Source organism: Enoplosus armatus, chromosome 19, assembly GCF_043641665.1.
Source record: "Enoplosus armatus isolate fEnoArm2 chromosome 19, fEnoArm2.hap1, whole genome shotgun sequence".
Classification (NCBI taxonomy): domain Eukaryota; kingdom Metazoa; phylum Chordata; class Actinopteri; order Centrarchiformes; family Enoplosidae; genus Enoplosus; species Enoplosus armatus.
Window position 1 is genome coordinate 17,104,442 of NC_092198.1, and position 14,887 is coordinate 17,119,328.

The 14,887-nt window shown below is 41.1% G+C and overlaps 1 protein-coding gene across 1 annotated transcript in view; it reads right to left on the bottom strand.

Moving 5' to 3' along the window:
• rgs6 (regulator of G protein signaling 6) overlaps window positions 1-14,887 on the bottom strand; it is a 71,114-nt gene that overhangs the window by 12,541 nt on the left and 43,686 nt on the right. The window contains exons 2-7 of the mRNA XM_070925393.1: window positions 8,896-8,992; window positions 7,227-7,277; window positions 6,038-6,144; window positions 3,517-3,568; window positions 1,911-1,975; window positions 1,594-1,670 (exon numbers count right to left, since the gene is read on the bottom strand). Of these exons, the coding sequence (XP_070781494.1) occupies window positions 1,594-1,670; window positions 1,911-1,975; window positions 3,517-3,568; window positions 6,038-6,144; window positions 7,227-7,277; window positions 8,896-8,992 (449 nt within the window). The remainder of the gene's footprint in view (window positions 1-1,593; window positions 1,671-1,910; window positions 1,976-3,516; window positions 3,569-6,037; window positions 6,145-7,226; window positions 7,278-8,895; window positions 8,993-14,887) is intronic.

Sequence of the window (14,887 nt, forward strand, 5' to 3'; positions counted from 1 at the left end):
TTGCCGTTGCACTCTGACACTGTGGTTTCTTCTGTGGACAAATCTACAGCAGGGACATCATTCCTGATCGTTCGGTGCCGTTCCGATACGCAAACCTGTCTTTATTTGGAAATGCGGGCTACACATGTCTTGACAGAACGGCACAAACAATTAAATCTGCTGCCACAATTTAACCAATAGTGAAGAAACTAAAAACATTTAAAAAATGACAATTATGAGGTACTTTTACTTCACCATTTTAATTTCACACTGCTTTATACTTTCACTTTACTACAAGTCCTTTATACTTGATGTACTAATTTATTTGACAGCTGGACTTACTAGTTACTTTTCAGATCAAGATTTCACATACAAAACATGATATTTTTATAAAAGCTCTATCATAAACTACCCAACAGTGGTTAGAATTAGCACCACCTTGACCAACTGCAACAGTAAAGTGGTATTTACACATAAAAACATCAATAATACTGATGATATAAGGTGTAGCAATTTAACACTTATAGTGTACTTAAGTAAAGTATCTGAGTACTCCCATGCCACTTTGTTAGATACAGCTATATACTCTAATGCAGTACAAAAGCTCAGCCACATATTTTACCTTTACCAACTTTACCAAGTGGTGTTAATTCATCTATATGAATTATTGAGGTCGTAGTTAGTGGTGATGTTGTTGGGCTGCATCATATTGACAGGTGGTTCTAATATTACACCCCCCTCATGTAAATTCGGTGGGAAAAACATTAGCAACACCTCTCAATATAATGCAGTCCAGTTTAACTCCATCACAAACAACCTCAATAATAAACACGTAGTTAAATCAGTAAAGTTAGCATATAGTTAAATAAACCTCTGACAGTGTTTGGATTGGATTGCATGAGATTGTACAGGTGTACATAATAAAGTGGCCACTGAGTGTACATCTTGATGATGAGAGTAGTTATGTTTACATATTCAAATTCACTCCAAATTATAACCCATTGAAAAATATAAAGCAAAGTCCAGATCGTGTTCTCTGGACAAAAGAAGATAGGGCCACTGCAGGACCACTGGCTTCTTAGAAACGGTGGTCACAAAGACCAGAATCCAAACATCAAAAAAGAGCCGCATGCAATTGGCACAATCACAATGTTTTAAATTGTGGGTTGCAGGTGCACACTCAAGTGTGTGAAGACCATCATGATTTGTGTTTGTCAGTTTTCCCCCGTGAATTCAGTATATATATATATCCATAAATAAAATCAAAGAGGGCTTTGGTGGAGGCAGGAAGTCATCTTTTCCTCCTTTGTCCCTCTCCTGTATCCACTTTCCAAATGTTCCAAAAGCTGTCTATCATTGCTGGAAAAACAATATGTATCATGTCATCTACCTCAGAAATATAGAGCCGTAGAGCTACGGAAAACACCGGAAAGGTAATGTTATAAGAAGTTACATTACGAGAGGGTTAATAGAGTGTCAGAAACACTCACTGCTCATGATATGGGAGGTCACACTGAGATTATACTGTAATGCTTATCTTTCACCTTAGGTGTGAATGACATCCCTACATGCATTGTAGTTTCATGTGTTGCCGTGGTAACAGAGCGCACTTACTTGACCTGGGCCTCAGCCTGCATGTAGATAAACTCCCACTTCCTGGCAAAGGCTCTCTGCAGCCTGGCTAGGTTTTCCTGTTAGAGAGAAGACAGAGACGTGTTGTGATCAGAAATAATATAAAAATTAAATCTTGACAGTTTTAAGGTTTTACTGAGATACAATTTATATCTCATATTATCTCTCTCTCTCACACACACACACACACACACACACACACATATCTGACCTTTAAGAGTTTGTCTTTTTCTGCCCCAGGCTTGACACACAGATCAATACTAAGAGGTAATAGCTTAGAGGAACAGTCCGGCACTCACCGCCTCATAATCTGCCAGCTCCAGCCTGGTCTTATTCTGCATGGTCCGCTTGCACAGGTAGATAGCTGAGAGAGACGGAGAGGATCGAAGACTGGGATTTATCAGTGTACACCATTCTGCTCCCTCCATTCATCCACTCATCCATGCATCTCTCATCCCCTATGTACCTTCCTCACCTGCCGTGGTATGAGAGTATAATCAGTTTCGGAGGCCACCTGTCTACCTATCTGTTGCTTTAGGTTTTTTGAGGTGGAGTGTGAAGAGGAGCTGAGCCCTGAACTCCAGCCATGGCTGCCTCTGCGACAGGATGAAGGGCAGGAAGTGGAGCGCTGATTGACTAATCCTGGCGACTGGTCCTCTCTACAGTGGAGGGTACAAGTAGTGCTACAGTACATAGCTCAGTGTGAGCTTATTTGTATTTATATTCAGCTATTATGTGTCTTTGAAGGCCAGTATATCAATATACTAAAATCAGACTGAGGATACTGGAAGATTAGACTATTAGATTATTTTCTGACAATATTTGATGTAAAGTTGGTTATTTCCAGGACAAATACGTAATATATAATCCATTTAATGTATTCACCTTGTGTAATTACCTCTCTATGAGGTAGTTTTCATTGTTAGTGGCGGAGTTCGCCATCCCCACATGGAATTAAAATAACCCTCACGTGTTTCCTCATTAATTTCTGCCAATGTGTAAATACCTCTCAAACAGAAATCAGATCAAAGTGCGACGCTACAACTCTTCACCGAAACCCAGAATGATGAAGTACTTTCATTGTTAGCAGCTCTTTAGCAAGATGAACCACTGGACCTAATTTAAACCAATCACACGGTTGATATTCACATGTTTATACAGTTAAAGGTTAGTATAGGTCATAAGCAAACCACTATATTGGTCTGGCCCTACTGTGAAATATATAATTGTTTTGCTACGTTTCCTAACTTCACTTGTGAGTCACTATTAAAGCTGTGCATGTACAAAGTGAGACAATTATCTATGCAGTAAAGTTACGTCTGTATAAAAGAGGAACATCATGGGAGGTGAGTTAACACAGCCAAGCCATGAAGATTCACTTACAGATACACAAAAATATGTTAAGATAAGATGGAAGAAGATGATTTGTAGAAAACATTTTCTGAAGTGCTGTTTTGGGATCCAGATTGATCCCTAGATCAGGTCCGAATACAGAGGAGTCAATCTTACAGTTGTGTAAAGTGAATTGTATTCTGCAGATTTTGGAAAGTGTGGACTCCATTCTACTTTAGGATCATAAACACTTGCTGTGAATTTAATTTACACACTGAGAGCACCAAAAACATTTTCCAGTTAATAGAAAAGGGGATTTAAAAAAAAGAGAACCTGTGAAATAATACAGTTGAGACATTCATATTGATTAACATCGCTATAAACACCCATTATAAGCAGCCTTATTTTCTCTCTGTGCCATACAATGGTGCTATTTATTTCCATTTAAAAACTATTCTCAGAATTATTAAAAAAGTAGTGTTAAGATAATCAATTTGATGACCAAGCGTTGCACCTTAAAATGCGGAGCATATGTCAGAACAAAATGTCAATATATCCCTTTAAGACTCTTACCATAGTCTGTGTTCTCAGGCTCCCAACAGTTGGACGGCCAGAAATACGGCGCCTGACGGGAAAAAAACAGAGTGAAAAGCTGAGAGATGTCGATCAACCAGCGGTTAGAATTTCAAAGAAAAGCAGAGGGAGTCAAAAGGCAAATGTGCTCTTTCAAAACTCTCTGACCAAAACTGGAGTGATGACGATGACTAATGAGACTGTTGTTTTGCCTCCGAGACACAGCAGTGCACATGATTGCCTTGCATCACTATTGTGAGCAATCAAAATATTTTTATTATCAGGATTGAACGGATTCAGAAACAGCTGACTTTTCCCAAACTTTTCCCACTAGTGAGAGGCATCCTGGGGTGCCGCAGAGGCGTGGGAGTACTGCAGCAGCACAATAAAGCGAGAAGCGAATGAAAGCTGCAAAATAAACAATGGGAAAGCAGAACAATAAAGCCACAGCTGAAATAAAGCAACAGATGCTGATAGGAGTGCGATGTGACATCGCTCGCAGGGTTTTGGATCAAAGTTTTAAAACCATCTTCAGTTGTTTCAGTGAGGGGAGATTTTACATGGTGGGAATTGTTTTGATTTTCCTGCTCTGTGTTTCTCTTTGTCTTACACTTAATTTGCCTGGAAAATGAAATGCTAATGAATGGTGATTATCTTTATGAAGCTTTTTTTTTTTTGTCACGGCAAACAGCCCTCCTCCTCCTCCTCTTCCTCCCTCCTCCTCCTTCTCTTCCACTTCACTTTGAAGGAGGAGAAGCAAGGTCAAAGCCTGGTAATGTGCACTGCCGTCTGGTTTAATTAAAGCGCTCCAGCTCCGGTGGAGACTCAGCCCTCCAACAAGCCTCAGTGAATAGGAGGGAGGAAGATGCTGCACAGAGATCATTCTAATCTCGCCACGTGCCACCTTTCCGTGCCCCACTGAGGAATGTGAAAACATTGTTTCCTATTTTTAATTAGAAATTCAGGATAAAACAGTCTGGCATAATTAATCTGTGACTTTAATGCCACTGTTATCTCTGAACAGTGAAGGAGGAGGAAAATGTCACCATGCTTTTCTTCCTTTTTTGTCCCTTGATGAGTCTCTAATTCTAGTGCACTACTCCGCTACACTATGTCTCCCTGTCAGGCTTTTGGTAGCCGCCTACTCAGCCCCAAACCCAGACCTGCTTCCCTCGCTCGCTTGATGAATATTTTAACAGATCACCATTCATTTTTAATAGGGTCACAGGATCCCAACATAGTACTGAGGAAGCTGTAGACAGTGGACAGGGCCTTTTGTCATCCAGATCAAGATCGGTGTGTTGTAATTCCATAGCAGAACAAGTAATCTTCAAAGGCTGATTGGGGTCTATATCAAAGTAAGCGCCCCCCACACAATCAGATTAACCTCGCTGGACTTTTCAGTGTCTTTCACTCTAATGCAGGATGAAGAAAGGATTAGTCTGAGCTTAGGTCCTTACAGAAAATACAGGTTGATTTCCATTTGAGCCATTAGAAAGAGCCGTTAGAAAATAATGTTGTTGTTTTATATGCGCAAAAATACACAAGTGTTGTGGATTTTAGCCATTTACCAAGCTGTTTTTAATGTCCTGGAGCAACTCTACATGACTGAAATTCAAAAAAATCTTTATGAGGCGGTGTCTGTGTAGCCTCAGACTAAAGGCCTATAGCTTTGCTAGCGGCTCTGTGACGCTGTACTCAGGCAAAACAAGGCTTTGAGCTACTGCTAACATTCTCACAATGATAACATGCTGATATTTAGCAGGTATAATGTTCACTATCTTAGTTAGCGTGTTAGACTGCTAATAATAGAGGCTGATGGGAATGTCGTTTTGCAGGTATTCAGTCGTAAACCAAAGTTTTGGACAATTTAACACTTTGATATGATGACGACGCGAGATGAAAAGTCAGGGGATCACCAACATCCTCACAATTCATTGCAACAGGGACATCAATGCCTGTATATTCACCTACTGTAACAGATCCAAGACAATTCACTCAAAACCAACAATGTCGACCTCATAGTGGCGGAAGAAGAAAAGGGATCACCAAAGTCATTAGGCTTCGTCCTCTGAGGATCATGAATATCTGGACAAAATTTCATGGCAACACATCCAATCGTACAGGTATGTCAGTGTTTCTTAAAACTAGGAATGTTCCCGTCACCATGAGGACATTGTCCCATCTTTCTTTCTGATGAATATTATATCTATACATATCTGGAATACCGTTAATATTGTGCGACTGTAAAGTAAATCTTTTCTTCTTTCGTGCCATGAAGTAATCCAGCAAACGTCTCGCCAAATTAAATCTGCTGTCAGAATTAGATACTCGCCAGTTCTCTCAGCCATGACCTCACATGTGTAATGGTGATAAAAATCAATGTGTTGGCTTTCTCAGCATCAGGTGACAAAAGGTGCCTCATTTTTAGGTCTTGAACTAGGTAGAGACAGTGAACATGATCTACTGATACTAAACGTTGCCACTTGTGTCTTTATCATCACGTGATGCTCCTGCTCACCTGAAAGCGGTAGAAAGTGCCGTCGTCTTTGAGGGAGAGGACGTGGTCCGAGATCGGGAAGAAGTACCCCTGAGCTGCGATGAGACTCCCGATGTGCATGGCCTCAGCTGTGAAAGGAACAAGAACAAGGAGTGCAGATCACAGCGGGCTCCTCAGTGCTTCACATATGATCTGTGATGCAATGTCTACTTGGATGGAATTAACTCAGTAGTTGCAATATCAGGACAACGAAATCACACTTGAGTGGAAGTGTCATTTTAGGACAAGACATAAATATGATACAGCTGTCAAAGATAAACATCTTCAGAATATGTTGAAGATTTGGAGAAACAAACGTGTCATTAAAGGTCACACATTAGCTGCATTTAAAGTATGTTATCACAGTTTATCATATATATCATATATACAGCCTGATGTGTCCATTTGAAGTTAAATTGGATTGCAGCTATAGGATTCAGCCCTGACGCAGTTTGACTGGTGATGTACATGGATGACTCAGTGACTGAGTCAGTGTCCAGGCTGTGGGCTACTGTACCAACAATAAACACTGCCCTCCCACCACCATCCCTCAGGTCAGGTCAGGCCAACTAAACAACAAATCCATAGCAAAAGCTAGTCAGTAACAACCCTGTTAAAACCCTAGTTTTCTTGTTTTCTTGCTCATTCTGTGTTGTTTTTGTACTGCACTTGCCAGTATTAACTTGGGAAAATGTAATTTTATATCGACAATGTTTGAGTTTCAGTAGGTTAAGTCATGTTGGCAATCAATGCTAAAGCAACCTACAAAGATAATATGTTTATTTCAATCATACCAGTATTTATACCCCTGGAAAGGTACAACTTTTAAGGTTATTTTCTAATGAAATGCCTGCAGTATCTAGCACATAAACTTGTGTTATCTAGTTGCCATTTCAAGTAAGTTCTCAACATTAGAATAAATGTCCCCCTGTATTTTAAATTGTACAGGAACCACTTCAGGGTACATTTGACAGCCAGATTAAGGAAAACTCCTGCTTTGATATTAATGCTTACTTGTGGTTGTTCTAATCTAAACTGCACCCAGTAAGTGTTTGTGTGTAATAGTTATTACAGTAAATAAAGTAAATAAAGCTCTGTAGTCCTACGGGATTTCTGTTGCCTTCAGTAAGTCATTACTTTCAGCACAGCGGTATCGTTTCTCAAAACTTACCTGGATCCTCGATGGACAGGTTCTTCATCAGCCATTGTACAATATCTGTACCTGAATCAGGCCAGACAGACAGAGACAGGTGACTGTTATACAGTGTGTGGTCACAAAGAAACACTGGTAGAGGTTTAGAAAATAGAAGAAGGCGGGAAAAAAGTGAGCGAGGCATTAAGAAAAATGTGGGGGTCTTTTGTTCCGTCACTACTTTTTTGAGCCACGCTCTGGAGCTTAATGTGAATATGTAAAATCTATTCCATTACTTACCCCCTTCAAATCAACACAAGTCGGATAAAATCAAATGGCTAGCAAGAAGGTAGATGATCATTTAGCTTTCAGATGTTTGAGCTCTAATAAAGAAACCTTTTTCACTACTCCTTCATCTCAAGCAGTTGTCTTGTAAAAGAAACAACCAAGAAAAGTCTAAAACTGCTCAAATGTAAAATTATTTCATGCCCCTGGCTACTAAATTTTTTTTTATTTTTAGAAAGAGTATCATCTCATCTGTGCTTCCCCTCTGCTTTCTCCGAGTCCCGAGGGAGGCGGTGTTTAATCCTTCATCATTCATTAGTTTCTGGCCCCCCCCGGCACTCAGCTGCAAACATTTGAGCTGCTGTTCTGCACATCCATCCGCTGCTGTAGTAATTGTGTTTATTGATTCACTCTGCTTATGGCATATTGGGGTAATGCATTTTCCAAGTGCAAGGACTGAGGGGGGAAAAAAAAGGAGAATGTTAATTGCCTTTCTTTGTTTCCATCATTTGTTTGGGGTGTGTCAAAGCCTCCCACTGTGGTTAAAGTGATTTAGATTATCAATCGAAGCAGCTGCAGCCTGCAGGGGGGGGGGGGGGGGGGGGGGGACTTCAATCCCTACCTGTCAGGTACAACTGGCTAATAATGTTTTTATTTTTCTATTTTGAATGTTTATTTACGAGTGTTTTCAGGGTGATTCACATCAGCACAGTTCCCCACACTGACACCTACAGTCCTCGCTCTGCTGAAGCAGTCGGAGGTTGATTGCTTTGCTTAAGGGCACCTTGACAGTAGGAGGACAGCATTACTCATTCCGTTTCCACACTCACACTTTTCTTTTCCAAACACTTAATCATATGTTGTCCTCCCACTTTCCCTCCAGCAATTCAGTTATTCTCCAGTGATCCACTGCTGAAGAAACGGAGCAGCAGCCTCAACAGACCCAGAATGAAATGCAGCCACAACACGTAGTGTGCTTTGGGTATAAGGGTGTGACTCAGCGGGAGTTCTAGCTTCTAGCCGTTACAACACTATCGCCATCGCTGTTCACAACCATTACTTGTGAGCTCTTTGTAACCCACAACTGAATGCTGTACGTTGACATCAATCCTGTGTGGATTGTTGTTGGAAATCTTACACATTTACATATTATATCATATTCCAAATCATTTCCTAGAGGTTCCCTGGAAAGCAGAATGTCCATTGGTACTAATTATAGGGAAAACAGGAATTTACTTAGAATATTGCATTGTTGTTTACATAAACACATTTATCCACAATAAATGCATGTTCAGCTGACCTGTGCTCAAATCAAATTTACACTGTCTCCAGTTTCTGATAATTAGTACCAGTGGATACCTTATCTTTTTCTCTGATCTGGGTTCGACGGTGTTTGACATCTCTTTCTCTCTACACTTCTTACCTGTGACAACACTGGGGATCTTGGTCATGAAGCTTTTGACCGTTCTGATGGGCACACCCTCCGTCTCATCCTGGATGTTAGCCACAATGTCTTCAATCTGCAGAGGAAGTCAAGGCAAAGAGGACAGAAAGAGGGACAGGGACAGACAGGGAAAAGGAGATACAGTTAAAATGAGGTGGATGACACTGAAACTTTAATACTATCCATTTGGGGCAAGCCTCACTTGAAGGACTTGATTAAATGTGCTATATTCAGCACATCAATAAACCATCACCATATTAGTTTCAATCTGCCAGTTTCTACATTTTATATTTGCCATGTGTGTCATTCAGAGGGTCTGCCTCCTTCAAACTCTGAATTTAAAGATTTTTTTGTCATTTGAAGCTCTCATTCTTCCAAATTCTTAGCATTTGATTAATTCAACTAAGCTGATGTTTATACATGCTATGAATGGGCACTTGAACCTCTTGGAAAACTGCTAACCGAAAACTGGTTAATTTGAAGTGGTGAGCTCATGCTGCACGAGTGGGAGTAACCACAAAAAAACACAATCCATTAAGTCAAATTTAAGTCCAGCTTTTCCGCCTGTCCTCTCTAATCAACCTTACTTCATCACTCATTTTTCATTGGTTGATCCCTCACTCTGATGTCCTGCCCCAGCATCTTGTTAGTGAATACATGACATTAAGCATGTATAATACAGAAACTTACCTACATATTGTTATTGCACATGGTCATGATATCTATAAAAGTTGCCACAACAGCATAAAGTGGGAGCAAACTCAATATTGTCAGAGGCAGGAAATCATTTGATATGAGCAGGAGATGAGGTTCAGCAGGACAGCGTGTGCCGCGCAGATTAAATGAAACACATTGCCCACTTTTCACTGTAGTAATCAGATTAAAGCAGGATTTACTGTTGTTTTTATTGCAATGTTGACACCCCCTCTCTGCACAGCTGCTTTTGTTGTTTGCGTCAGAGAGTGGGAGAAGTGAGAAGTTGGTCGCTTTGGAGACAGCTAATGCAAAACTACCACACAATTCAGCGGCAGCTATATATAAACTCTGAATCAAATCCTGAGCAGAGAGAGAGCGAGAGAGAGAGAGGTGGCTGTATATGCTTCTTGCACCTGGACCATTACAGCTGTCACATTAAAGACGTGCTGTTGAAAACACTTTCAACTTCCTGTGCTTCTTTTACCTATAGTGCTGCACGTGTCCTCATGCTGTGTATTTATAATATGCAAGCTAGCCGTCATCGGAGTACAATTCCAGCAGGCACCCACGCTGGGTCAAAGCTCATATGACTACTTCCACAACAGACTCATACTTAATGTACAGTGCTTTAAATAGACAGACCATACTATGCATCCTATTCTGTACAAATCTTGCCAGATCAAATATGACATTTATATTCAAAATAATGTAACAGCTTTGCTTTGCTAGAGTCATTTTTTAGAAGCTTGATAATTTGACGAAGAACATGTGATTGTTTACAGCAGAGAAACCTCAGGGAGTTTGGAGCTGGCAGTAAATCTGCTACAGAAGAGAGAAACTCAGCTGCTTCATGAGAGCAAAAGGACAAAAGCATCATTTTGGTCTGTGTATTTTGCATAGCTCCCACGGCATGACCACCATTCATTTATTGAAAAGATCACAATTGGTTGTTTGGTTTGTTTTATTGATAACCTTCTAATATACAACATACTAGACGAAAAGAACGATGGAGTCCTGAACTTATTTCCATCGTTTTCCCTGTTTTACAGTCCACCCACCATCACCAGGGTGATCACAGGCAATGACCGAAGAATATTTGGAGACCAAGGACCAAGCAAAAGCCCTGGAGAGCTCAATAACAAAAGCAGACAAGAACAGCAGAGCAAACAAGCTACAAGGTTGTGCTGTGACATGTCCATCACATATCCTCTTTCAGATGTTTTACATCTCTACATTAACATCTTCCGAATCAGAAATACTTTATTGATCCCCGGGGGGAAATTATACAATAGTGTGAGGCAAACGTGATAACCACTACAGTACGGAAACTGAACGTGTCTTATTAAATGTGGTCTTAGTTATCTATCTACCTACCTACCTATCTAGGTTTGGCCTCTTAAACAAATAGATAACACACTTATTTGCTTTCTTTCCGAGAGGTAGATGAGATGATTGATAGTGTTGTAGTAAACTTTCATTACAACAATACCACTCTCATGTCTGTCAGTTAAGTATGATCCTACAGCCAGTACACAATTAGCTTAGCTTAGCATAAAGACTGCAAACAGGGGGAACAGTTAGCCTGGCTCAAGTTAAAAAGTCTCCAAAGCTTACTAATTAACATCTTTTTTGTTTAATCCATACACAAAAACAAGTTGTGGTTTGACAGGGAATTGTGGGCTGCAACTATTTTCGGCGGGGTCAGTGACTTCCTGGAGTCTCTGCAGTGACGAAAAGACTCCGTGACAACTCACTGTGGCAGGCCAAGAAATAACTACAGCATGTAAGGCCTCGTTAAACCACAGCTTGTCATCTTTACGTTTCTGTTTGTGCTCAGTTTTGGACAGAAGCAGGTTAGTTGTTCCCACCGTTGCTTCCAGTCTTTATCCGAAGCCAAGGTAATTTAACTACTCTCTTAGTTCCCAAAATGTTGTTCCTTTAACAGAGTCTGGGGTTTTGGTGGTAGCAGAAGTGCATTACTCAAGGACATAATAACAGCAAATATTAAAGAAAGGAAAAGCTCAAAAAGCAAATCTCATTCACCTCCCAGGAAAAGATGTTCCCCGCCAGTCAAACTGACAAGCCTTCTGCGTTTACCTCTCTGGCCATCAGACTGCTGTCACCCTGTTCCCCTCTCTTGTTGAAAGAAACTCATCCTGGCCGTCTGCCATAAGCAAGGGCAGAGGCAGCTCCAGGCTACACATCAGAATCAATATAATAACACGATTCTAACAAGACCTTGATGGTGTGCGGAGACAGCTGGTCGAATGACTTTAATGGCTACTGCTGTCATAAACAATCCACTCCTGCCCCACCAATCAAAATGGGTATTCACAACGGATTTATTGCAGGTTACAGCAGCTGTCGAGCCCAGGATTTTATGAGAAGATGCCAAAAATTGCACACAACATGCTGCTATTTCTAATCCAGGAGAAAGTCGGAAAATGAAAATGCATCACTTCCTGTGCATCAGAGTATGTTTCCCCTAACATGGATACAACAAGTTGAGTCATAGTTGCATTAAATTAGTCACAGTTGGCAGTACAAAACTGATTTATATAAGAATATGTTGGAATATTAGTTACGAGCATCATCGCTATGGTTGAACAAAGAGGAGAAACTCAAACTTGAAGAACAAAACATCCGAGAAGAAAATACATGACATTACAAGTCACATCCCAAGGAGGTGATTACAAAATCGCCACAGAGACACAATGAAAAAGAACTCAAGGAGCATCACCTCAAAGTTACCAGAAAGTATCTGTTTCTGTTGTTCTGTCAACATACTGTACAGACTTGCATGTTTCATGATAGAGATCACAGTTGTCTACAGCAGCTTGTGTGGTTTAAAACACATATTTTTTCTTACAGTACATAGAGTATGTCCCTCTGACAGACAGATCACACCCCCTAAATCCCTCCTGATATGCACAGTCCTGTCAGCGACTGGATCAAACCAACAATCAGCTGCGTTTCAGCTCCTCTCGTCTCAGCTGTTGTGCCTCTAAAACAGGGTTCTCAAACTGAGGGGGCAAAGGGTCATGGCGAGGAAAGCACATGACCAATGGGGAAATATGGAGAGTATCTAAAGTTGAATGAATCTGAATAATGAAGAAACATAACCATTGTTATTGTCATATGTTGCCTTCTACAGAGTCCTTTTCACACTGAATTCAACAGGAAAAAAGATGAATGTAAAAGTTATACCTTGTTGAAACACAGATTGAATTTTAGTTGTTCTCTATACAAGATTTTGAGAGTGAGGGCAGTTTTCGGAAAACGGAGGACATTTTGGCTTGTCGTTACTTCTTCAAAAGGCTGTTTAAGGGTTAGTAGGTGTTCAAACAACAAAGAAATAGTTCCACGAACATGAAGTTAGAATTAGGTTTGTTTTAAGGTCAGGATGAGGGTTAGTCTTAAACTGGCAGTATGTCAGTGAGGGTCCTCACAAGTTCATACAAACATGCACACGTGAACAGACACGTGCCAGCTGAGTGCAGTGTGTGCTGTGATTTTGGGTTATATTAGTGTGTTTGTGTTTCAGTCTTGGCTTTCAGTGCAGCCCTGTGGGAACAGATTTCATCAGCCACTCTATTTAGCGCCCTGTGGGGCAGTGGGCTGCCTGATTACAGTGTAGTCACCACACGCTTAGCATGGACCAGCTAGGGGGGCTGGCGGGCAGCTTGGCAGACAGGTGGGTTACGGGGTGACAAGAAATATGCTGTTGTTTGTGGTTTAATATTCCCCTTTGGCAACAGGATGGCCGTCCATTTGTACTCAACAGCGATGTGAATACTGTCGTCTCCGTCCCTCAGTGATCTGTTTATTGTTTGAGTGGGTATCATACTCACTGCAGTCTTATGCAAGACTGAAAGAAACATCTGATGGACAGTGAAGGAGGCAAAGAGGAGGACAATATTCTTATTCGTGCTTATTTTGCAGAAAAACCCATTTCAGAGTATAATATTATCATATATTTATATTATTGTATTATTGTTACTGATGTAAGCAACATTTTAATGCTTTAGCTGGTTGAGGTGGAGCTCATATGAACTGACTAAATGGATGTTATCTCAGCCTGAGTCAGCCATGTCGACCCATGGGGAGAGGCCACAATAACTTGCAGCTGGACCCATGACCTGGCATGCACACCCAAATACATGCAGAGGAGGACAACAAAAGTGCATTTATTTCATAACATACTCCCCTTTTGAAGTCCTGACCCTGAAACAGCTGCAATTAGCCTTTTTAGCACAAAGAGAAATCTGTGGGAGGGGAGACCGACAAGGCCATCACTGTGGCTGTAATGAAGTAGGTAAATGTCCTGCTAAGAGAGAAAATGTCAGCCGTGGCCCTGAGGGGCGGCATCTACGAGGAGAGACCTGGGTAACGTATTTTGAGAGAAAAGAAAGAAAATGACCTCCTCTGAACTATTGAGCTCCAAGTCTGCCCCACAGTGACAGTTTAACATGCTGCCAGATTGGTAGCAGGCAGCTGGCTGAGAAGTCAATGATCAGGGGGTTGAATATTCTATATATTATTTGACCACAGCTTTGACTGTAAGACAGTTTAACCACCTTAGAGATCAGAGCCTCAAGGGTCTGTCATGAGTCTCATCCATGTTGGTGCCAGTGTGTTGTCAGCAGTGTGGTTTAAAATTGGGTGCGTCATTCATGTGCTGATATTTGATATACCTCGGAGAGCAAGCTCAAATATACCTGGGAAGACCTGCACGCTACTCCATGAACTGATTCATTTAGATCTCTGTGGAGGCAAAGTATGTGATCAGACTAGTCATAAGAGACCATTCACTGATTTTGCTCCTTCCAGGGCCGCTTCAGCACATCTGCATATTACCTTCACAAGATCCTTCATCAAGTGCTCAGACACCACACTGATTGCAACACGTTCCTCCGTGCTTTAAGTGGCACTTGCATACTGACAAGGAACACTCGGACAGAAAGTCAAGTGACAACAAAAAGGAAAAGGCGACGGGAAATTGTGCGAAAGAACTTAGCTGATAACCACCCAAACAGAGGGGGAAAAAAATCTAACAAGCATCAGACACGTGTTACAGGTCGTGTCATAACACATCACATAACACCATTGTACGTGTGGCTGGTGTGTTCACTGTTGCTGGTTCACATGAATGCGTGAGCCAAGAGTCCTTCCACATGGTCCCACAGGTCCAAGCCCGTCACACAGCAGCAATGGTCGCTGTTGGACCCACCCAAAAACCACCACCATCAACTACACATATGAAGTTTCAAATTTG